The 23,905-nt window shown below is 41.0% G+C and overlaps 1 protein-coding gene across 1 annotated transcript in view; it reads right to left on the minus strand.

Moving 5' to 3' along the window:
• Nucleotides 1–10,535: 10,535 nt before the first annotated feature.
• ENTPD2 (ectonucleoside triphosphate diphosphohydrolase 2) overlaps nucleotides 10,536–23,905 on the minus strand; it is a 46,832-nt gene continuing 33,462 nt past the window's right edge. Inside the window, exons 4-9 of the mRNA XM_018568699.1 lie at nucleotides 21,850–22,009; nucleotides 19,935–20,162; nucleotides 17,184–17,453; nucleotides 14,492–14,611; nucleotides 12,109–12,246; nucleotides 10,536–10,738 (exon numbers count right to left, since the gene is read on the minus strand). Of these exons, the coding sequence (XP_018424201.1) occupies nucleotides 10,538–10,738; nucleotides 12,109–12,246; nucleotides 14,492–14,611; nucleotides 17,184–17,453; nucleotides 19,935–20,162; nucleotides 21,850–22,009 (1,117 nt within the window). The 3' untranslated portion in view covers nucleotides 10,536–10,537. The remainder of the gene's footprint in view (nucleotides 10,739–12,108; nucleotides 12,247–14,491; nucleotides 14,612–17,183; nucleotides 17,454–19,934; nucleotides 20,163–21,849; nucleotides 22,010–23,905) is intronic.

Below are 23,905 nucleotides of genomic sequence, written 5' to 3' on the forward strand. Positions count from 1 at the left end.
ATTCACCAGTCTGTCCTCATGTGGCTTGGAAACTTAACCCACATTACAATTTTGACTAAGTGCCGCACTCTTATGTGATGTTTAATCATTACAGGAAAAAATAATTGCTTTTCTTTCATCTGCCTCTTATGAAGAAGATTGCCACCATTCGTGTTTCCTGAAGCACACACAAACAACACTAGAGAATCTCACTCCTACAGTTCTCTTGTGCTAAACTTGCTCCCCCGGAGCTTAAAGACTATCTGGTGATATATGTATTGTCTATACTGCCTCTAGCAACCTATCAGCATCTTATTTCCATGTTTAGCACTTGAAGTGACATTAAACCCTCAGACTGTTTATCATAAACCAATACTGTAATGTGTGCCTTACTGTAATCCATGGTTGTTTCCCTTCTCTTTGCTGCTCTTCCTTTTAAATCCTCATGTCTTCTCATGCTGGGGGAGAACTTCCCTTTGCAGCTGAGTGCCTCTTCCTGTAGTGTATCCATTCCAGAGACAAGGCAGTCTGCTTCAAAACAGAAGTTCTGCCCAGCATGATAAAAGATACAGATTTAAAAGGAAGAGCAGCAAAGAGAAGGGAAACTACCATGGATTACAGTAAGGCACACGTTACAGTATTGGTTTATGTTAAAAAATCTGAGGGTTTAATGTCACTTTAAGAACACACTCAAGAGATGATAAGAATCATGCTGGCTTTTCCAGGGCCAGATCTCATTCAAAATCAGAGAGTTGCTGCCAACACTTAGGATCTGTGTCCCCATGCTCTTCTAAGTCCCCCAGCTTTTTTTTACCCAGATTTTACCATTGTTCCTCCAATGGAACCTATTGAGCATACAGTAAAGCTATGGTGGGCAAGACCTTATTTGATATGTGTTTCAAAGATGCCACAATAGATAGGGAAGCAGATCATCAGAAAGTGGTAACCTGTATTAAGCAAGTTGTAAAAAAACAAAAAAAAAACATTACTAATTGTTCTATTACTAGAAAGTCATTAGAGGGTTTGTTTCATGCCCACAAAATCTAGAGAGGGCTGTGATTCTAAATCTGACTTTGATTCACAGGACTTTGTAAAATGAAGACTTTGCAGATGGTTTTGACTTCATGTTGGGGTCATGCAGCCATATATACTAGAATTAAAGAAGACACTTAAAGTGACACTAAACTCAGGAGTTAAATCTTAAAAATGCATTCAGGTACCCTAACTATTAGCAAAAATGTGTCTTATTTGTGTATCACTCGGCTGCAGATCTTCAAATCATCTCTGAATTCATGCGGACACTGTCCTTCCTTCTGGAGGGTGGCTACGTGGGCTGTAGATCCTCAAATCGTCTCTGAATTGGTGCTGACACTGTCCTTGCTTCTGGGGGGTGGCTACTTTTATTCCCCATGGTCCCTGTATGTGTTGTAAAGAAGCCACCGCTCCAAGCTCACTCCCGTGATGGACTACAATCTCAATACAAATTTGTAAACTAAATGTGAGATTGTAGTCCATCACGGGAGTGAGCTTGCAGCAGTGGCTACTTTACAACACACACAGGGACCATGGGGAATAAAAGTAGCCACCCTCCAGAAGCAAGGACAGTGTCAGCACCAATTCAGAGACGATTTGAGGATCTACAGCCCAGTGATACACAAATAAGATACATTTTTGTTAAGAGTTACGGGACTTGAATGCATTTGTAAGATTTAACTCCTGAGTTTAGTGTCACATTAAGTTGGATGGTCCAGTATAGGCTCCCAGGTAGAAGTGTACATAATGCGCTTACTTAAAAAGAGAATATAATAGTTTTTCGTTTATTGAAGAAGCAAGAGATCTGATATTACAAGAGTGGAAATTGTCAGATTGAAAACACATCATGAATAAATAATGTGCAAGTTTCAAAAGAAATTGAAAAAAAACCCAATAAAACTATCAGCCTCCCAAGGTAAAACCTAGAGGACGCTATCTTTCAAGTAGACATCAAGAACAGATTTCAGGCATTAAACATAATTGACAGAAAACCTAATAAACTGTGGATAGACTTGAAAGAAATCATCAAGGATGAATCAAAGACAAACGTGGACAAAATAAAAATGATTAAGATATTGAAGTCAAAGACAGAAGATACCATGATAATTACAGAAAAGAAAACAGAAGCTAAAATCGACAAAGATAAAAATCTTGTAAAAGAACTGAATGGAAAATTCCAAAGAGCTGCCAGGAAGGATAAGGACCAATATTACAACAGCATTCGTTAAGACGTTGAAATTGGAAACAAAATGTAAAAAAATAAGGATTTCTTTCCAGAAGATCCGTGGAATCAATAAGAAATTCCAGCCTTAATGTATATGCTGAAAGATATCCATAGAGAAATCAACACTAATGGAAATGAGATCAAGAAAAGATGGAAGGAATAGACGGAAGGCTTTTGTAGCATAGACATCAATAACCAAGACCAGTTACACAGAAGATCCTTTAGAAGATGGAGTTAGGCTGGCACTGAGATCACTGCCAAAAAGGAAGGCCACAGAAATTGATAACATCGTATCAGAATTACTGAAGTGCTGACAAACTTATGCCAACAAATCTGGAAAACAACTTTCAGGAGTGTTGATTCCCTGGCCTTCCTCAGCATGCTGTGTATGCTTCCGCTGTCTCTATATCACTACAGGACACAGAAGTGATGTAGGGGCCAGCAGGGCTTGATTTACTCTCTCTGCTGCCCCAAGGCCAGGTTCCTCATTGCGCCCCCCACCCCACCAAACCCCCCCCCCCCATGGAGAATGACAGACCTGCGGGCTGCATACAAGTGATCTCAGCGACATGGCCAGGATCACTGTACAAAACAAGCGGCTGCTTCCCTGCTGTACATTTAGCCCTGCTTGCTCAAAGCAGGGCTAAATGTAGAAAACAACTACCCACCCGGAACTACGCGCCCGGGCATTGGGCAATAGGAATTCCACACCCCTGCTGCCCCTCTACTCCCTGCTGCCTTGTAGGAAATTGGTTGGCTTTGTAGGAAATCCAGCCCTGGGGGCCGGTAGAATAAATCACTGAGAGCTCCAGGGAACAGGAAACTGACACTCCTGAATTGTCCAGTTCTGCAGGATCTTCAGAAGGTGGACATCCTTCACTACTATAGAGAACAGCAGTGAGGGTGAGGTAAGTATTCCATGTCTTCTTTGCAGGGAACAGTTTACTTTGATTATTTATTTGAATGACAGAGTCCCTTTAAAGTCTTCAGTTTACTCGCTGACTAGACTCATGCGTGCATTATACAATAACTACCATAACCGTAACAGGTTAATACCTTGGGGCCCAAGTCAGCCACACACCCATGACGTCACTTGTGTAAGCTCTACTTTATTAAAGCTTGACATGTGCCGCACAGTCCCACCTAGAGTACACCCCTCTCCGACACCTTTTTAGCCCTTCAATCCCCTTGTCCTGTCCAGAATTTTGCCAGAATAAAGGTGGCAACCCTAGGTGAGCAGAAGCCTTGGCTGAGCTGGACAGGCGGCTAGGCTGCTGGGAGGTGACAACAAGCTGCATGCATTGTATATATTTCAGCAGAAATACATTGAATCCCTGTGTACATGATGATCAGTCACTGGCTTCTCTGCATCACTGCTGATTGGTTCATTTTGCAATATTTCTTTTTGTGTTTTATTTTTTTTTAAATATAAAAGAAAAATATATTTTTTTTGGATGATGTATACATATTTTTTGTTTTAAAGGAGAACTATGAGGTGAATGCTTTTCACTCACCTCATAGTTCTAGCCGACTCAGTAGATCGGGAGGCGAGCGAACACATACCGGCGTTCGCTCACCTCTCGATCCTGTCACGGCTCTATGCCGTGACATGGGAGGGGTTGGATTCCCCCCTCCCCGCTCCGATCCGCCAGCGCTGACTGGTGGATCGGATGGGGGAGGGGGCGGGTACAGCTGGCTCTGCCTCTAGATAGGCAGAGCCAGCTGTCAGTCACGCAGCTGGGCGGATCCCGGCACAATTGTCGGGATCCGCTTCAGCTGCAGGGTCTCAGTATACCGCGAGCTACAGCTCACGGTATACTGAGCCTAGGGTGACGGGAGGACGCTAGTTTGTGTCCTCCCATTACCCTAAGGAGAACTATGGGGAAAGTGCAGGGGTATCGCCACTGCAAGGGTTAATTTAAAAGAATCCTGGAGTCCTTCTTTAAACCTGCCTGAAGTGGTGCATCTGTACAATGTACTAATGTACTAAAGCAAAAGTGACAGTTCCAATCCCTGGCCAGTCTATGTTTTTTTATGGTTTTTTTATTTGTTTTGTTTTTTCCTTCTGTAGGGCATGCTTCAGAAGGGGGTATTTGGTTTTTAGAGGGGACCTCCAAAAAAACTCCAAGAAACTGCGATGTGGGCTCTCCCAAATTCAAAACAATATGCTTATCTGAGCGTGCAGCCTTGCCAGACATGTAAGGAGGGGGCACCTCCCTCCTAAACCATACCAGGCCACATGCCCTAAACATGGGAAGGCTACCTTGCATGTTGATGGGGAAAAGTATCTCTTCTCCACATTTCTGGTCTGGTGGATGTGAGGGTCTGAGGGATGGAATTATCAGAATCTGGAAGCCTCCTTTTTAATAAGGTCCCATATTATACAGAAAGGCAATCCTAATCAGGATGCAGCACCCTAAATCGGAACCTTACTGTTAAAAACAGAAATGTGTGAGCAGGAAATTTTTTATTGCAAAAGAGCCATAACATAATAGCTTCTTACCTTATTTCTCACAAACTTCTTTAGAATGTACACTGAGCAGCACGTGTACAATGCTTGCATTTGCCATTCCAAGGGGAATGGGCCCCTGTGCACACATGTGACAATTACATCAACTTGGGCCAGCAGAGAAAGAGGCCGTAGATGCCAAATCAGGAAGAAGACGTAAGCACCATTGAGGGTACTCAGGGACGTTGCATTCCTGGAGGAGAGGGGAGTATAGCTCAGTTTAGCATTCATTTTAAGGAACAGGGACATTCTTTTAAAGACAGTGAGGTGCACATTTTGGACAGGGAGAATGATTGGCTCGCATGAGGTGTGAAAGAGGCCATATACGTCAAACTGGATCAACCATCCCTGAACAAGGTTGGGGGCCTTCAAGCCCAAGTGTTTTCCACATATAAGGTCATTTTAACATCGGTACCCGATGATTTGACAACAATTCACACGTTTAGCCATGAACGGAAATGGATTATGGGCTCATGCACACGATCGCTACGTTTTATCAGTACAGCAATCTAAACACAGTTGTATTGTTTTCTATGGGCCCATGCATACAGTGCATAAAGTTCAGTAAAATTGCACTGCATTCAGATTTGTAAAATCAAAATAGACAAATCTGCAAATAATATGTATTTTACCCTGTACACATGTAAACGTTTGTGCTCACGTTCTACATGTGTACAGTGCAAATGCACCCTAATGGCCTACTCAGGGCTGATGTAAATAACAATATGTAATCAGCTTTATTACACACTATTCAGTTCATGTGTTAGCCCTGGACACTTGGCTGCCTGCCTCCAAGCTAGACCCTACATAAAGCCATACATAAAATTGTGTGCATGAGACCTATCAGCTGTTGCAGACTTCCTGGTGCCAAAGGATTGGCTTTTGTAATTAGAACAGGGTTGTTCCGCAGACTATTACACCTTCCATACCAGTTGGTGCGGGCACATCTGCAGTGCGAGAAAATGGCACCAGCCAGTGACCCGGGGGACAGATTATAACTTGCTTTACAAAGTAAGAAAAAAATGCAGGGCGGGTTGGAGGGGGATTATAGGAAGGCAGTTATTATTAGCCCAGAAAGGGGCTGTAGGCTTGGCTCCACAGGCAGTATGCAATGAATGACACAATGTGATGTTATCATTTTTAATGCCATCTACAAACAGAAATTTACATTGTACATTAATTAAAGTGTTACTCCATTTTCTGGGCATAACTCATGCTTAGAATCACAACTTGAATCTGCATCAATTTGTGCTCCCAAGTAAATATCTCCTGGAGTTCCAAATGAGACAACTCCTGTGTGCTAGGCCAGTAAATTATGTCAGCCATGTGGTTGGTTTGCTATACTGATTGACAAGCTCTGCACAGACTTCACCCTACCTGTAAAACATCTCCAATTTGAAAGATTTGGGTAATTAGAATTATTTTTGAACATAAACACATAGGAATGCAGTATGAAATAAAACTTGCTGCAATTCTTTTTTGTTGAAAATCTGGAATTTTACTTTAAATTTAGATAAAGTATTTGCCTTAGATTCCTGTTGTTAATAACAAAAGTAAACCTACTATGAGTCATGAGAGAAACATGGAGGCTGCTAGCCTCCACTTCTGAAAATGATCACTATCTAGCTGTCATGCTAATCTCCCTGCTTTGATACTTTATGGTTGATTTAATAAAGGCGTAGAGGTCGTTAATTTTTACAAAATAAATTATACTTAGCCTAGTGATTGAGGCAAACCCGCGTTCATTGTAAATAACCAGTGATGTGTATGGAAAATTATATATAATGTATATCAGGGACCTGCGGTCAGGGGAGGCAGAGCCTCACCTAAAATTATGGAGTAAAAAGCCGACAGCTTTTTCTGCATTCAGATCGGCATCTAACAGGTTACACAGCAGGGAAATCCTCCCCGCTGTGTAACTTGTCATGGACGGGAGCGCCTCAGCAGTGAGGAGCAAGTGAGTGACAGGGAGACTCCTCCCTTCCACTAGCTTGGGGATGGGACTTTGTATGGGGGCGGAGCTTCGTCCGGCAGGGGGTGGGGGCAGAGCTTCAGGCCATTCCCATTCCATGCGCCTGGAGCAAGAGGTACCGCACGCCACTGATATATATATATATTAGGGCTGCAGAAATTAACGATTAATTTCTTAATTAATCGTTAAACTTTTAAAATTATTTTGATCGCTAATGAAAACACTCACCTCTCCGCCGGTTTCCAGGAGTCCTGTCGGAGATCCGGTGACGTCACGGACATCGATGTCACTGGACTCCTCTCCCCTTCCCCAAGTGGCTCCATCGGCTAACGAAGAGAAGGGGGGAGGAGTCAGTTATGCTTGGTTGGATGATGAAGGTCAGCACAGCTTCACTCACTTCATTCACTTAGCTAAGTAAAAATTCAAAGTGAACAGCCTCTACACCATCTAGTAATCCAAGTCCAGAGACACTCATCCAGAACAAGCATCATTGAGCTAAAGAACTTTTGACTTTTCACCAACTTCCTTATCCGCATACTTGTTCCAGCACAATGGCTGCAAAGTATTGAATGCAGTGGGTCAGGATGACAGCCAGGCAGCTAGTATTATCAGAAGGAGGTCAGCAATTGCAACACATGTTTCATTCTAAGTTTCCTTTAAACCTACTAAAATAAAATTGTGGTTTTACAATCCTCACCACTATGCGGGTTTGGCTTTCAGGTCAAACATCTGGTGAGGGCCCAATTTCAGTATTTGCCTTCAACATTAGTTTCCACCTAGACATTCCATGCGGTACAGTTCAACAAAATGCAGGCTGATGCTTTTTTTTTATTCTGGAGATACAGTAGGAAAACGCATACTTTTTTTAGTGATCTTTTAATCAAACAGTGCAGTGGGTCCCGTAAACTGACTTTCCATCATGCTACAATGGCATTCCTTATACTTGCTGTGCATCATTTAAAGAGTTGGCAAAGATGTAATTGTTTTGGTCTCATATAGCACCATACCATCACCTGTAGGCCTTCCAGGTCTCAGAAATATGCAACTAGACTTTGCTGTGCATGGCACTATGATTGTAGTGGCATGAAGGCCAGATTTCCAGTTGAAGCGTCTGCTTGCGTCCATTGCTCTCATCATCATTACAGCAGAAGCTTTTGCAGTTTGCTAACAAAATCCCATCAGTGCACACTTCTGGAAAACCAAATAATCAGGACCCAGCCCTGTGCAATACATACTTGGTCTTATAAGAAACTTGGTAACAAAACGTTTCTAGATTGCTAATCAGTTGACCTTCACCTTACAGTACAAGGTTTCAGGGTGATGTGAAATATTTTGTTTGCATCTCAGAATGTATAAGGAAGCTTAGCACGATCCTGAAGTGGTCTCTGTAAGATGGCCCCAGTTTTTGGAGGTGACATCACTTGCACTGGCTGTACTGTGTCACATATAGGTAAGATAGCATTGTGCTCTTATCATCATATATTTAATAAACCAGCAGTGCATTTGTAACTGTGCAGCAACTGATTTTTTTTCTAGCCAGGCTGTACATTGATCACACTTCGGCTTATCCAAAGCTGGGGCTCATTGTATAAAGTTTTATTTGCAATACAAACTTTGCAGACCCTACATAGTTTGTAGACCCTAGGCACCATAAGTGTCCAACTACATGTGTCTACCAGTGTCCAACTAAAAATATGTATGTAGGCTTTTTAGAAATGCATATATTTTTCATCAAATATTTGCATATATTATTGGAATTGTGGCTCATATATGTGAATATATGCTTTTGATTAGCTACATATTTGCTGGTAATGAGGCAGAATGGAAATTAAAATGTCCTCCCTGTTTTTTTAAGCTTGAACAACCACCCGGGGAAAAATATATACACATGCTACAATCACTTCTAAAAATTGTATGGGAATCTCCAACCTGCCTGTTACCTCTTCAGATCAACCTTAAATAGACCATAGAAAACAATTGGCACACAGGGTTAGATGGTGTTTCTGGATACTAATGGAATATCACAACCATATGAGAGACTTCATGACCCATTTCAAGCCCTGCCTTGCATCTCTACATTTTCCTGCTGGCATAGTTGGCTGTTGACAGAGGTAGATACACAGACTTAATAGGTCTTTAAGTGTATAAAAGAGGAGATGTTTGTTTTCTATTCTGTGAACAATGTCTAATAAGAGGGCAATAGAAACACATGGTGTTGCCAGTATAAACCAATCAGTTGTTAGATTTAATTTCTAATCTCCAATAGAATCATGGCAGCTGGAGTCTGATTGGCTGCTACAGGACACACCAGCTATTTAACCAACAAGCATTCAGTAAAGTCTGAACTAACTTGCTTAGTTGTTGCCAATCAAGAAGTAGAGAAGCAAGATAAGGATGACAACCCTGTAAAGTGCTCCCTTTCTGTTCTGCAGGCTAAAAAACAGGCACACCTGGTTTCCAAGTCCAACCACCACTCTGATTTGCCATTACTGCCTCCAAGGAAAACCCAGCACCTCTGGATAAGGTAAACACTTGCATGCTGTCTGCGCCCTATTCCATAATGTGCTGCTTTTTCCCCGAATGATCTGCTCAGATTGTATTTGCAAAGGGTCTTTATTGGTCTGCAGCAGTGGACTGGGGAGAAACCTGAAGGTAAGATGCAGAGGGTTATTTTGAGTTGTAGGTTGATGTAGCAGGTATGCTCCAAAAACATATTAGCAATGGCAGCTTTCATGCTCCTATCAATAGAAGTTCATGATAAGATGTTTAAAAAAAAAAAAAGCATCCAAAAAACGTCAGCTCACAATTTCTAGACTAACATAGACTAACTACAAGTCCCATTAGGCATTGCAAGACAACTACAAGCAGGACTCCCAGAGGCAGATGCATAATGAGATTAATAGTTTCCCCGCAGCTGGAGAGCTGACATTTGTCTACCCTTGCCATACACTGCCTTTAAGGGAAGAAAACATTTTTTTTGAAGGTTGTTGACAGATTTAACCTTGCCCATTTTTTTATTTTTGCCACAATTTTTTATTTTGGCACCAATTATACAATCTTCTTTAGGTTTACCAACAACTAAATGAGATATTGTAAATTGAAAAGATGACTTAGAGAAGTCCATGTCCTCAGTAGATGATGGTAAATCTAAAGGAGATGGTACAATCAGACAGTAATGTGTGGTCAGTTTCAATGGTTCCTGAAGTAATTAAATAGGCATTTGAACAGATAAGATGGGTAAAGGGAATATGAAAAAGGCCATTACAAGATAGACATCAAAAGGATAGTTTAAGTCTAGGTCGGTTAAGTTTAAATGAACTAAACGGGTCCTGTCCATTTTATACATTTACCACTTAATATTTACACAATGAAAAAGTAAGTGTGCATTGAGTACACCTAACTAGAATGTACAGCTATATTGTTACCATAATACAAACAGTGGTTTCATTACCCAGTGGCAGCCGTATGGTTTAAGTCTTTAAAAGTCTAATCCATTATTCATAGCTGAGCAGTAAATACATCTATGTACATAAAGGTATTATTCTTTAAAATGTTCTCATTTTTGCTGACTAGAAAAAAACACAACAGTTCGGTGTGTGTTTTATATAAATAGCAAGTCAACTGAAAACGCAAGCTGAGATCCAAAAATCTGCTTCTGAAACCTTCAGGATTTCCATTGTGCGAACAGGTGTGATATAGGTTTTTCAGATGTTCATCAGGAGAGTTGGTAAGACCTCAGCAGAAGAGACTGTTTTAGAATGTGGACACACACGAGAAGGCAGAATTGTTTTCTCTTGCAGAGGAACGATAACCATCCCCATCAGATGGTTTGCTGTTTGCCTGACCTGTATGTGCTGAATAGGACGATGAGAGCAATTAAAATGATGACTACAAAGAGAAAAATGAGGGCGGCCCATGAACTAAAGTCAGTGGCTTTAAGGACTGAAGTCTCCTCAGCTGGGATCATGTTGGTGAGGTTCAGCATATACCCAAGGGCCCAGCCGATGGAAGTGTCTCCAGCCTGAAAAGAACAGACACTGTGATCATCATCTTACTCTGAAACCACTGTAGAAGGATATTTTGTAATAAACAGATGAGAAATTAAAGAGAACCCTTTACAATATACAAGACCAAAGTAATCAGGAAAGGTTCTATGGCGTTTTCATCAAACGTCCACCGTGGATTGCATTACTGACAGGCTAAGACCTTGTAACGCTAGACGTCTGTGAAATAGCCTTTGCTATATTGTAGAATACTGTAATATATTTGAATAGTTTTGATCTTTAATATGACGGCCAAATTTTAGTCATTTTCATTTTTACTTTGATTGTTCTTACTGTGTGCAACCACAGTAAACTATAACTTGGTAGCTGTGGATTACTTTACTTTGTACTGCACTCTGCATGACCCTATTGAATAATCCCAGTAGTTCCTAGCAAAGTTCTCCCCTAACATTTGATGGAACCAATCATATTTGGGTTATTCAGGAACCTGACTATTCCGCATATAGTTATCATAAATTTGCAGGCTTAATTATGAAAGAGTTGCATTTTTCCCCTTTAACCTAAATCACTGAGATAACTTTTAGTCCTAGTGGTTAGAAGACCGAGGTCAACTGAAGTCTGCTATTGCTCAGCCAATGGCTTCACTGTTTGCTGATATCACAAGCTGTCTCCAGAGTGTGCATAACAGTATCAGATAACGTAGTCCTGTGGTAAAGAACTAAAAAACTACAAGGCTCTGGGTCTGATACTGTTATGGTTACTTAGTAGCTAGAGGACAGTGTGTTAGGAGTATAGGTTTATTGATTGGGAGCACCTGTCAAATCTTGGGGGCCCTCTCAGCTCTGACTAATAGCTCCAAGTTTTAACCTCATACAAACTAAGGAACGTTTAAATCATATGAATCGTTTATACACAAACTTGCACATTTATGATTTAAGACCAATGCCCAAAGTGTTACATGTGACTGGTTTGATTTCAAGTGAACTAAAACCGAAAGCAAACATAAAAAGCAGGCACCAACATGTACTATCAGACAGGCTTCACAATATCAAACGAGGAAGTTCAATTATGCATTTCTCAACTTCATTACCTGATGCTGAGTGCTGATCTGCCCTTTACCACACCCAGCCAAAAAAGTCTGCCTATCAATAAGGTTAGCGTGCCCATCCATCACAGTGATACACCACCAGTTGGGTTGAGGAGGACGCAGACCACATCTCTGTTTATGGAAGAGAAGTTGCGACTTCACATAGCTGACCTCTCTGCACTTAGATGCCTGATTTTTGAGTTTGCTGGTAAATTAGTTGTTTTAGAACAAAGGCAGGGTTACTTCAAGATTACAAGAAAAAAATTAAATAAGGTCAAGTACAGTGTTAAGAGTTTTTACCTTCCTCTGGAAAGTGATGTTGGGGAAAGTGCTGTTATCAAATTTGTAGCCTTTACTAGTTAACAGGTAGATGAAATTAGCGGTGGCACAGTATCCGTGGATATGTTTTTGTTGAGGTGAAGGCACCTTGCTGGTCAACTATAAGAAAAAAAGAAAGAGAGAAACAAAATTTACACACATTCTATATACATACATACATACATATACAGTGGCGGACCAACCAGGGTCGCAGAGATCGCAGCCGGGACCGGGCCCTGGAGTTCCACCAATTAGAGGGGGCCCAGGACAGGAGGACGGGGCCCGTAGTAAACAATGATTACCAGGATTTTTAATATCCCAGTAACCGCTAATATCAGTACCGGGACCTCTTCCTCCTGTCCTAGGCCCTGCATGCTTCACGCTGCTCCCCTCACCTTGTTCCGGGCGCAGCGTGAAGAATGATCGAGCCGGCGCAGCAGCCAATGAGTGGGAAGCGGGTTATCCCCGCCCCCTCATCACACAGAACGGCTGCCGACCATAGAACTGTCTGTGTTCTATGAAAAGCTCCAACTCCCTGGGTGTCAGAGGCGTGCTGCTGACACGAATTGGGAGTTGTAGGGAGCTGAGATTATGAAGGGGACCTGTGAGAGGAGAGTGTGGGGTCAGGGAGCTGAAAGCTGGGGACGAGAAGGGGGGGGAAGCTGGGGACATGGAAGAGGAGGGGGTTTGGTTCGAGGTTTTTTTTGTCTAAATAATTTTTTTTTTTTAAGTATTTAATCTTTTTCTTGGGGGGGGGCCTTCATGGATTCTTGCATCGGGGCCACTAGTTACACCTCTGTGCATATTATATATAAATACATATATACACACACACACACACACACACACACACACATTACACAAAGACATATATAAACACATATATAAATATATATATAAATATACGAACATATAAATTTATGAATGCAGTGCAGATCAAGTGAAGTTATGATCCTAATAGGTTCTACAGACGCACACCTGGGGTGTGCCTAGTTATGCAACGACCTGTAAAACTAGGTGCACTGATGGTGCTTCCTACTGCTCACATCAATAATGCAAGATAAATATACATTAAATATGAATAGATCCATGATAGGCAGCATCAACAGTAGAGCTATGGGTGCTGGCTGACTTGACACATCTAGCAAACTTGGGAGATGGAACCTATGAAGTGGGTTGCTATACAACCCATCTAGTATAGCAAACCCATCAAGTGTACAAGTATTTGGTCATGCTTAATATTAGTCACATGCACAGTCTAAAAACATATTTAGGCAGCTTTGTTAACTGCCATCAGTTTTTACATGATTTGGCCATTCCCTACACATACAATATTTTCACTGCATTAAGCACAGACAATTGTTTGTTCATTCATTCAATGATAGTGCACTTGAAAGGATTACTGCTATGGTGTCTCTTTAGCTAACCCATAGTAATCTAAGAATCCTTTTGCCATTGATCAACTGTTTGATTGTAATACAAAGATTGTATAATTATAGAGAAAAACCAAATAAATAACAAGTTTACAAATTTGCAATTGTAAAATAACAAAAAACCATAACACATCTGATCTGAAACTGTTAGTCTTCCTTTAAAGTGGCATCTGTGAGAATAAAAATGACTGCACAGAAACATAGAAGAATGATGCTAAAAAAAGTGGTCCATTGAATCTGCCTTTTTTGGGGTGTTTTTTGTTAGTTTTATGTGTAACCTTTTTGTCTGAGTATAGACTTATCTTTCTTAACAAGCAATTCCTGACATCTGTAGCTGCTTTTAATGCAAAATTGTTCACTCTCAAAAGATCCTTAAATATTCCAATAAAGACTAGTTCTAGAGTCTGGTTTCAATCCACTTCCACAGCTTAGAAGCACCCGTTTACATTAGAAGGCTGGCAAGATCTGTTCTCATAGAAAAATAGTTAGGATTTCAGTTTGAAAACAAATTTCCACCCAATGCTTACAAATACAAAGGTGATTGGGGGCTTGTTTGAAAGAGTTTTTACTGCTTGTTCAGAATATGTACAGGACATGTTTTATCCCTCAGACCTTTAAACTATTTTTCTAGCAAATGCTCTGAAAAAATAATGCATCGTGCTCCTTCTAGTGGATGCGACACAGAACTGCAGAAATCACGAGCTGGTGAAACAATTACTTGGCTTGTATTATCTGTATATTGCTATTAAAATATTAATCAGTGAGTGTTGTTAACGGCATCTGTCTCTATTTATTGTGTGGATTATTTAGAGCTTGCGATACACATGACTAATTGATGTAGAGCAAATTTCATGATGCACGGTAACGATAAAGCCGACCGACTGATTAATCCGAGATGAATAAGAAAATACTGACGGTTTGTCATGACTCACATCGCTAAAACTGGAGGAGCAGATGGCATCGGTGGCGGTATACAGGTCCTCCAGAGAGCTGACTGGCATCTTCATTATGGATTTTATGAAGTCCACGGTGTAATAAAATGCTGCAAATGCCTGAAACAATCAATAAAATGATAATGATTACTGTGCAACAGAGTCCTTTCACTGCATCTATTTTACATAGCTAAATATACCTTTTGTGATTATTTTGACTTGACAATAGGCTATAAAGGCCCACAGACTGTTTCTGCCAAGGCAACAGCCACAGAGCTAGCACTGCTTGGCAACAAGTGGCGTGTGGGACTTGTAATAAACATATGGTGGATGTTGGCCTATTAGCACTGTTTCCAGTAAATGCCAGTTCCCACATGTACCAGCTGATGGAAAGTGAAATATCTGGAATGACTTAGATAAATGCTTGAAATGAAGGTCTGTCTACTTGTTTTCAATTTTCTTTATTAATTGGCCATAGTAGGATGACAATATTAGGTGCAATTAACCTAAAAAACCCAATGTCACCAGATACAAGTCTCCTTCTGAAAATGCTAGTTTCCTGGCTTGTTTGCTGGGCCTCTTGCTTCAATACTTACCCAGGACACAGTGACTTTTCTCAGTTTTTCCTTTTACTTGTTCTCTGGCATGATAGCCAAGTATCTAGGATTTCAAAAGGGTGTCACCTGAGTCAGCCTATGTAATCCTGTCATGACAAGTTGTACTTTAATACACCAGGTAAATGGCTTGGACTGACACCACTTTGTTATGTTTTATTCTAGTGTACGTTCCTGCTGCTCTCGGCCTCCCTCAGTATGGCGGTAAAAAAAAAATTCAAGAACTGAAAGTTGGCAGAGACAGCGCATGAAGTTATAGAAACACTTACACACAAACACTTATGCCAAATATATAGTTGCACTCATAGGTTGAGGGGTTATCACATATGCTGGGAACAGGACATTGAGGGGTTGACGCACCTGAATTTGGGGCCAGGGATCTCACAGGGGAAAGACCAATGCGTGTGCGCTGGAGGAGGGATCTCACAGGGGAAAGACCAATGTGTGTGCGCTGGAGGAGGGATCTCACAGGGGAAAGACCAATGCGTGTGCGCTGGAGGAGGGATCTCACAGGGGAAAGACCAATGTGTGTGCGCTGGAGGAGGGATCTCACAGGGGAAAGACCAATGTGTGTGCGCTGGAGGAGGGATCTCACAGGGGAAAGACCAATGTGTGTGCGCTGGAGGAGGGATCTCACAGGGGAAAGACCAATGTGTGTGCGCTGGAGGAGCTAGACCAATGTGTGTGTGCGGGAGAAGGAATATTACAGGGGAAAGGCCAATGTGTGAGTGCTGGAGGAGGGAAAGATTAATCTGTATGATAAAAAGGTGTGATGTCACTGGGGGAGGAACCAGGAGGAGGCAGAAAATCCCCCAGTGGTAAAATGAAACTCTGACTTAAGCATTATCCTCATTGAGAATTGAGTGCGACTTTCCTGGGAAAGTGAAAACTCCTACTTAGGCACTACTTTAGGGATATAAATATATATATATATAATTTTCAATGTTAAGAGTGCTGGGCACTGAAGATTTTTTTAATAGGTTAATGGACCTGGTACAGTCTTATGAGAAGGGAAAAAAGCTGTAATTGCAGGGGGTGGTCTTTTCCTACACATAATGGACTTCCTGTGCAGAAAATCCATTAATATACTGTCCACATGCTGTCTTTGTCAAAGATAGAAGCCCTTGTGTATTTCAGGACAGTCATTTGTCCAAAAACCTAGGAATTTGGTACTTAGGTTTTTAGTTATGGGAGGAGCACTGGAGAGAAACTAGAGCAGAACTTTCAACCTATAGCACCATTTATTCATTCCAGCAGAGTGTGACTTTAACTTCCTATAAGCATATAATACAGATTTGCTTTCAAATTCTTTTAGTGAATAGTGCAGTGCGGTAGGTATATACCGCAGGGGTGAAAAACAAACTTCCTTACAATGTTTCTAGCTGAGTCTTTGTGCCAGAACTAATCTTTGTCTTGCTATATTTGACATCTTAAGGGAAGTGATCAGGTTAAACCAATACTACTCCCTTAACCAGTACCCATGGTGGTGCTTAAATGTATGGTAATATTCTGCAAACCATATTTGCTGCATCTGGGAAGCTTGCAGACCTAAGATTCAGAGCCAAGCCACATCCTATTTAGCATTATCCCATGTCTCTGCATTTCAACTGTCTCACATGGAGTTACTGTCCAGCAGAGGCTCACATTCAGCATGATTATATGGTTGGGACAGGGCTGCCATCCTTGTACCATCTTTTATCACCTGCAGGTTCAATTTAAAAGGTGTGATCCATCTTAGAATAAGTTTATAGCGTAACTCCACTACATTTTACTTTCTAGTTTTGGATAGAGTGGGAAAGTGATAGAATGTTTGTCTCTCTCTGATTATGTTTAGGATATAGACTTTCACTTTCTGCCATGGTGACCATCGCTCTGGGCCAGAGAGGTCATTGTAACATTTTACAGATGTCACAGAATCAGGACTGAGAAAAAAAAAAAACTTCCAATAGGGACAACTGCCTAATTGGAGAGTTCCTTTCACTTCCTGTTGTGTATCCTGCACAGGAAGGGAAGATGAACATAGAAACAAACCAAAGATACAAACTTATCTGCAGGTAGAAAACCCCTTGTAAACGTACTATGAATTTTCCGGACACTTTGGGCTGGAAGATTTTATCGAAGGAGCAGGAGGAGTACGGACAGTCACCGAACTGGAAGAGCTTGTTCACTTGTTGCCTACACTGGTCACCATCTCCACTGCCGGAAATGGTCATCTCCACCGAGGGGTCATAGGCTGGCGGCTTCTCGCTAGAGGTGCATGGCGACTCATAAACATCTCCAAATGTTACTGGTTTGGTTAATCCTTTGGGCCAGCATGGATTCTGGATATTTGTTGAATAGGACTGTTCCTAGAAGTCAAATAAAAGACATATATTTTAGATTGTAAGCCCTCATGGGCAGGGCCCTCCTTACCATCTTTTCTTGATTTGTATTGCTATTGTAATGTCTTCCTTATATTGTAAGTGCTGGCAAACTGTTGGCGCTATTTAAATCCTGTATAATAATCATAATAATATATCATGAGAAATGATGCTGCAGTGTGGATCTTTCAGTTAGCAATGACTTTGTCCAAGGAATGATTGTATCTCACATTTAATATAATTTCATGTGGCCAAATAGGCCCATACAGAATACAATTCACTTTTTAATGTTAGAAAAGCCCATTATTAATGCATGGAAAAGGTTTTCAATCATACAAGTTCAGTTTTTATATTCTGCCACTAGAAGGCACTGCAACATAAGTATCAAAATGCTTTCTTTATAATGTACTAACATACAAGATTTCAATATGAAGTTTAACCATGTCAAAGGTGTTTCAAATGTTGTATGTGTATACTTAGTGTAATTCCCTGACAAGAGTTGTGAGTTTGGCTCAAAAGCTAAAAAAGGCTGAGTACTCTAAATTAGCTATATATTTAAAGTGTATAAAAAGATTATTTTGGGGGGGTATAAAGTGGTTATGGGTTAGAACCCCGGTCAGGTTTTTATTGCTGTGCCTCTGCTATGGAGATTCACTCTATTTGTCCTGGTTACCACTATCACAAGGACTCAAAGAGAGGGAAAATACAAACAGCTGAGTTGTTACTAGCAGAAGAATAGAAGAGGGCATATCTTCTAATTGAGGCATATGTCTAACTACTGTGACAACTGTCTAACTTCCCAACAGGGGCTTTAACCTTACCAAACTCAAAAATGTGAAAGTTTTGACTTTAGATAAACTTCAAGGTAGATTGAAAGCAGAAATTAGTTACTAAAGCATGCCGTATCAAGCAATTGCCACTTCCCCCCCCTCTAAAATACAGTTTACACTTGTTTTTTGCAACTCAGTGCTGCAGACCTCCTTCTGTTATCCACTTCCTGTCTACATGCACTCACTCCAGTATCAGCGGCAAATGGTTGATTTTGAAACAGCTTCCTAAAAGTGACAACTCTGAACCAAACCTGTGCAGTGTGAGTCAGCACAGCCACTTGTAGTCTGTACAAGGTGCACATGTGACGGGGCGGCAACATATCATACCTTTAGACAAGCACACTCATATGCTATTAGTACAATCAATTTTCTGCTGCATACATTATAAACCTTTTAGCTACCTTTTACTTCTCTCATTTTAACTGTTGCAATGACTGACCTTGCAGTGTTAAAGTAAACCCGGGTAATCTACATCTGAAACGGCACAGAAGGGTAAAATAGAAGTGAGAAAAGCAGTCGCAGAATTCCAGGCTTTGGTGTGCAGCTCCATTATCATTTTAGCTCTGCTTTCATTGCAGCAACTTATCTCCAGCTTCAAGCAATAGAGCCAGTTCCAAGCTCTGGGGCTGCAGCACTCCATACCTTACTGTACAGATTAACATTAGGGTAATTTATGCAGGAAAAGGGAGCTCAAAAGACACTAAGAAAGGGATGTTTTGTACAAATGTTCTTTTTAAAATGTATTATGTTTTGTTTTTTTCAGCCAGGCAAATATGAAATGTGGTATATGAATATTTTCAATGCTCCTTTTGCGCTAGCAGGTGGACCATTAGCTCCCCTGTCCATGGTTCTTCTGAGTTCATTCAGAATTTAATGGCAGGTACATTTGACCTGCAGTTGACCCTCTGCTGAACTGCATTTGACCTGCTTCAAGTGGGTTTTAAATTCCTTTAGACTTGTATGGGAATTCAGAACCACTTTGATGGGAAGAAAAGCACATCGACGGAGATCATAAGACTCCTTCTCATGTTCTCTAGAATCTCTTTTTACTCCTTTGTTGGATAAAGCCCATTTACAGAGCTCAATAGCTCAAACTGAAATTTATACACATAGGTCAATTAGTCAGCAACGCCTCCCTAATAGGATGGTTCAGCTAGAGGTTTCAATGAGACAGAGCAGTGACTTCTCCCTAATTGGGTGGCTCAGCTAGAGGTTTCAATGAGACAGAGCAGTGACTTCTCCCTAATAGAATGGCTCCACTAGAGGTTTCAATGAGACAGAGCAGTGACTCCTTCCTAATAGAATGGCTCCACTAGAGGTTTCAATGAGACAGAGCAGTGACTTCTCCCTAATAGGATGGTTCAGCTAGAGGTTTCAATGAGACAGAGCTGGAATATCTCCCAGGGTTTCAATAAGCGACATTGTACCTGAAAGGAGATAACAGCTGCGCTCTGTCTTTGAATAACTGATAGTGCTCTGGGAATCCTTTGTCATAAATATTTATCTGTAAATAGATTATTACAAAAACATATACAGTGTATAAACATTAGTCTAAAACACAAGAAAATATATCCTAAACCATTATAAATTTCCCTTTAAAAACATATCAAACTACCTACTTCGGGAATGATCAACATACCTTAATAACTTTGGACAGGACTCTCTTCAGCACCTGGTCTCTCCCATAGCACAGAAAGCTGTGTGTGTACACGCGATATGACTGTCCATATAGCCTCAGGTTCACCTCATTCTCTGGGTTGTCAATCTTGTCTGCAGACTCAAACGTAATTTGTGTAGATGCCCCGCCAAGATCCATGGCTCCCAGAGTCCCCTTCCTAGGCTGGAACCACTGCCCAATCCAGCTGTACTGCAGGACAAATACATTACAGACAAGTGAATTCTCAGAGGACAGAACTGAACTTTCTTCTTTCTTATTTTACATAAAATAAAACCCTAAATAGCAATTTCAACCAAACCAAATTTCACAACCAAAATGATTTAGTGACCTACCAGAGCTGCTTAGTAAACACTACCAGTGTTCTAAAGGCAGAAAGTTTACTTAATGTCTCATACAATATATACACCATTATGGCTTTTACTTATTTAAGTTACTTTTGTAACAGGCTTTTGATCATCATAAGAGACAAGAACAAGATCATCTGCGTGACAAAAAAATAATTTCAAGGTTTCCTGTATCCTCTAAAGCCGACCACAGACTTTAGAGAGCCGTCAGATGTTCATGCGCAAGCTGATCATCTATGTCTATGGTCGCAGTTTTCCACTAAACACAACCACACTGGTCATATAAACATTCCTGTTTAGTCAATGGAACAAGGAAGAGGAACTAAAAGATGAAAAAAAACCACATCTTAGTATTCCAAGAATTTGCTTCTACTATTTTGTTTGTCTTGTCATGAACTTACGTGCTGGCAGACATATTTTATGTAATGCTGTGGTCCCCAATTGGTATCACACAGTGACTGTTTTACTGCCTGTCTTATCTTGGCCAGGGCTTAGTCAGTAGGTGTCCACTGAAAAATGTATACTTTCTAAGCATTTTATACTGCAACTCATTTTCACTCAGCAGGGATGTTGAGTGCACTGTCTGACATATAGACAGAGGGGGTTACCTAAAGTTATGATCATAACATGCCATTGCAAGCATATCAGAAATCAAGCAGCCTTTGCAATAAACAAAATAAAACTTCCTTTTAAATATGCAGTGCTTGGTTGGGAGAGCCCATGGCTAGGCCCCTTAGTAGTTTTTAGCTGAACATGTCCTGTTTGTGCTCACCTGCTCCCATCAGACCGGGAACTTGTCCAGGTGTCTCATGCTATTCATGTCTCACTGAGCAATGAATGCCTTTGATAATGCCTACTCTTTATTTTGGCCTACCACAACCTATGATAGGTCTATAGAATAGAGCTGGTACAACCTTTTCCACGTCAAGATGCCAAGCGGGGCCCAGAGGCTATGGAGCTTTTCACAAGGCACACCCAACAACTTTCAATGAACATAAAAATAATAAGCTGATTAAGCTAAACAATCACATGACAATACCTCACCCATTTTAAAAAGTACCGTCTTTACTGCACACAAAGAGTCAAACAGATTTGGCAATAGGCCTTTGAAGTAGACTGATGATTGAAATTTATACATGAAACACACAAACAGAGCACATTAAAAAAACAAACCGATTAGTTCGCATTAGGGTTTACCCTCTTAGTACCATTAGAAAACTGCTGCTGCAGAGCTTCCTAATGTGACCTAAAGCTTAGGCAAAGATCACAAACAGGGGTATTTATCAAAACTGGAGCAGACAAAATCTGGAGCACCAGTGCATAGCAACTAATCAGCACCCCTCTTTCATTTTCAAATCTTAACTCAACAAACTGAATAGAGAAGCGGATTGGTTGCCATGGGCAACTGCTCCAGATTTTGATAAATTCCCCTTATGGTCTCTTGGCTGTCAGGAGCATTGCTAATTGTTCCATTCAGTTCTGAAATATTAGCTTTGGGCAGAGTGGACCTTTAAATGTCAAGTTGCGTGTACCTTGATGAAGTTTTCCAGGAGATAGTTGGCGGTCACCCAACCAAACACACCTTCATCCTGACCAGACAAGATCTTTGCCCCTCGAAAGTCAAAAGGGTAGGACTTCAGTGTGGCACTGACTGCATCCAGGACCGCTTCAGAGGCCTTAGTATTGGTCAAGCTGTGGAAAGCAAGGAGTCAGTTATTTGTATCAGTTGGTTCATTATACTTTCATTGCAGTTATCCATCAACAGAAGTAGAAGGGAAAAAAATGACAGCTTAACGTAACATGTCAGCAATCTCAAAAAAACATCTAAATTGTGCCCAAGAACAGAAATCACACTGTGCCCACTATTACTTGTTGTGAAGGGAAAAAAAGAAAAGAGAAAGAACTTCTAAGCATCTTCCTGATGTAGTTTTGGTTTGTTACCAAAGGCTTGACTGCTGAGCCTGTGTCCATTGAGAGGACACTTGACAGTCAGAGTGTATGTCAAGCCCCTAATAACAATGGAAATCTAAATCAGAGAGGCACTCAGTAGGAGGATTTTCTGGTTAACAAAAGGAAACTGTAGTGAACCTGCAATTACAATAACAGGGTTGCCATGCAGAGCACCCTAAAATTTTGAAACCCAGCATGCTCTTTTATCTAAATTGTGATGCAAAGTAAACCTGTTGTCAAAAAAATATAGTGCTGCCATTGCCGACCTCCTTCTGACAATATTACTAACTGCCCAGCAAATATGGTGACACACTGGTGTTAAAATGACAAAGATTAACCCTTAAATAACAAATGTACCTGTATAAAAGAGACTGAATACTCCCCCTGCTGTCCCCCACTTCTGAACACCATTTTGATGAATAGAAATCTCCCACAAACCGACTATTATGGAATTATCGATCTCCTGTGTCCCCTGCTGTGCTCAGTCTTTCTTCCCACTGACCTCCATGTCAATACTGTGTCCTGTAGTGATGGAGTGGTCAGCAGGAGGAACCCCTGAGTGCAGGTTTGCAGGTACATCTGTTATTTAAATTACATTTTTGGGACAGATTGACTATAACACTCTCAACCCTGAACAAGCATGCAGATGGGGAAAGTATAAGAAAATATATAAATGCTTTCCTGCACAGTTCCAATACAATCAGCATGACAGCTGGGCAAATAAGCATTTTTAGGAGAAAAGTTAAACAATGAAAGCCTATGAAACCCACCCCTTTCTGCCTCCTGCACTTCTCTACTGACCCATCAATGTCATGGGTGCCATTACTGACCAATAGGTACAAGAGGCAGAAATGGGCAGCTCAGAGGTTTGGGCCATGCCCTGTGGGTTGCTTTAACTTCTGAAAATGTATAGATAACTCTATATGCTCTATTTCTTAAACTGGCCAGTAATATGAATGAAATGGCTAGGGATGCTTTGTACAGTAACCATGTGTTGAGTTTTGGACCAGGTAAGTGCACAACTGAAATCTGGGCAAAGAAAATCTTAACCCTTTCAGTGGGGCTACCCCCTCACTGCAAGGGTTAAAGTGACATTAAAGTCACAACTTAATACTACTTTAAGTGTTCATTTTACCTAGGGAGCTAAAATAACAGAAATATACTCACTCAAATAACGATCCTGCCTGGCTCCTAGACTAGTCACTTTAGCCTCTCTCCCCTTCCGCTCTGGTTCTATGAGTCATCACATCTTATACAGTGAATATGACGTGAGGAAGCTGAGGGACATTCCATTGTTGAAGCGTAGGAGGAGAGAGGCTGAAGGGCCACAGGGTAAGGCTGATCACTCCAGTGTTTGTAAATAACTGGGGACACATAGAAGTGTGTCACCAGTTATGAATGAACAGGAAGTACTTTACAGCACTTCCTGCTCATTCATGAGTTTCTCAATGGGGAGTAGCACTCTGTACAGAGGCTTCTCCCCATTCAGAAACTGGATGATAGTAAATAGTTTCTGAATGAATGGGAAGCCTCTGTACTTTCCATTCATTTAGATCAGAGTCTGCAGAAAAAGAGATTGAGGACTTTGTGTCCTCAACTTCTTTTTCTATTTTAAAAGAGAAATATCAGGGGTTGTGT

This window comes from Nanorana parkeri, unplaced genomic scaffold (assembly GCF_000935625.1).
Source record: "Nanorana parkeri isolate BGI_ZX_2015 unplaced genomic scaffold, ASM93562v1 scaffold1230, whole genome shotgun sequence".
Taxonomy (NCBI): domain Eukaryota; kingdom Metazoa; phylum Chordata; class Amphibia; order Anura; family Dicroglossidae; genus Nanorana; species Nanorana parkeri.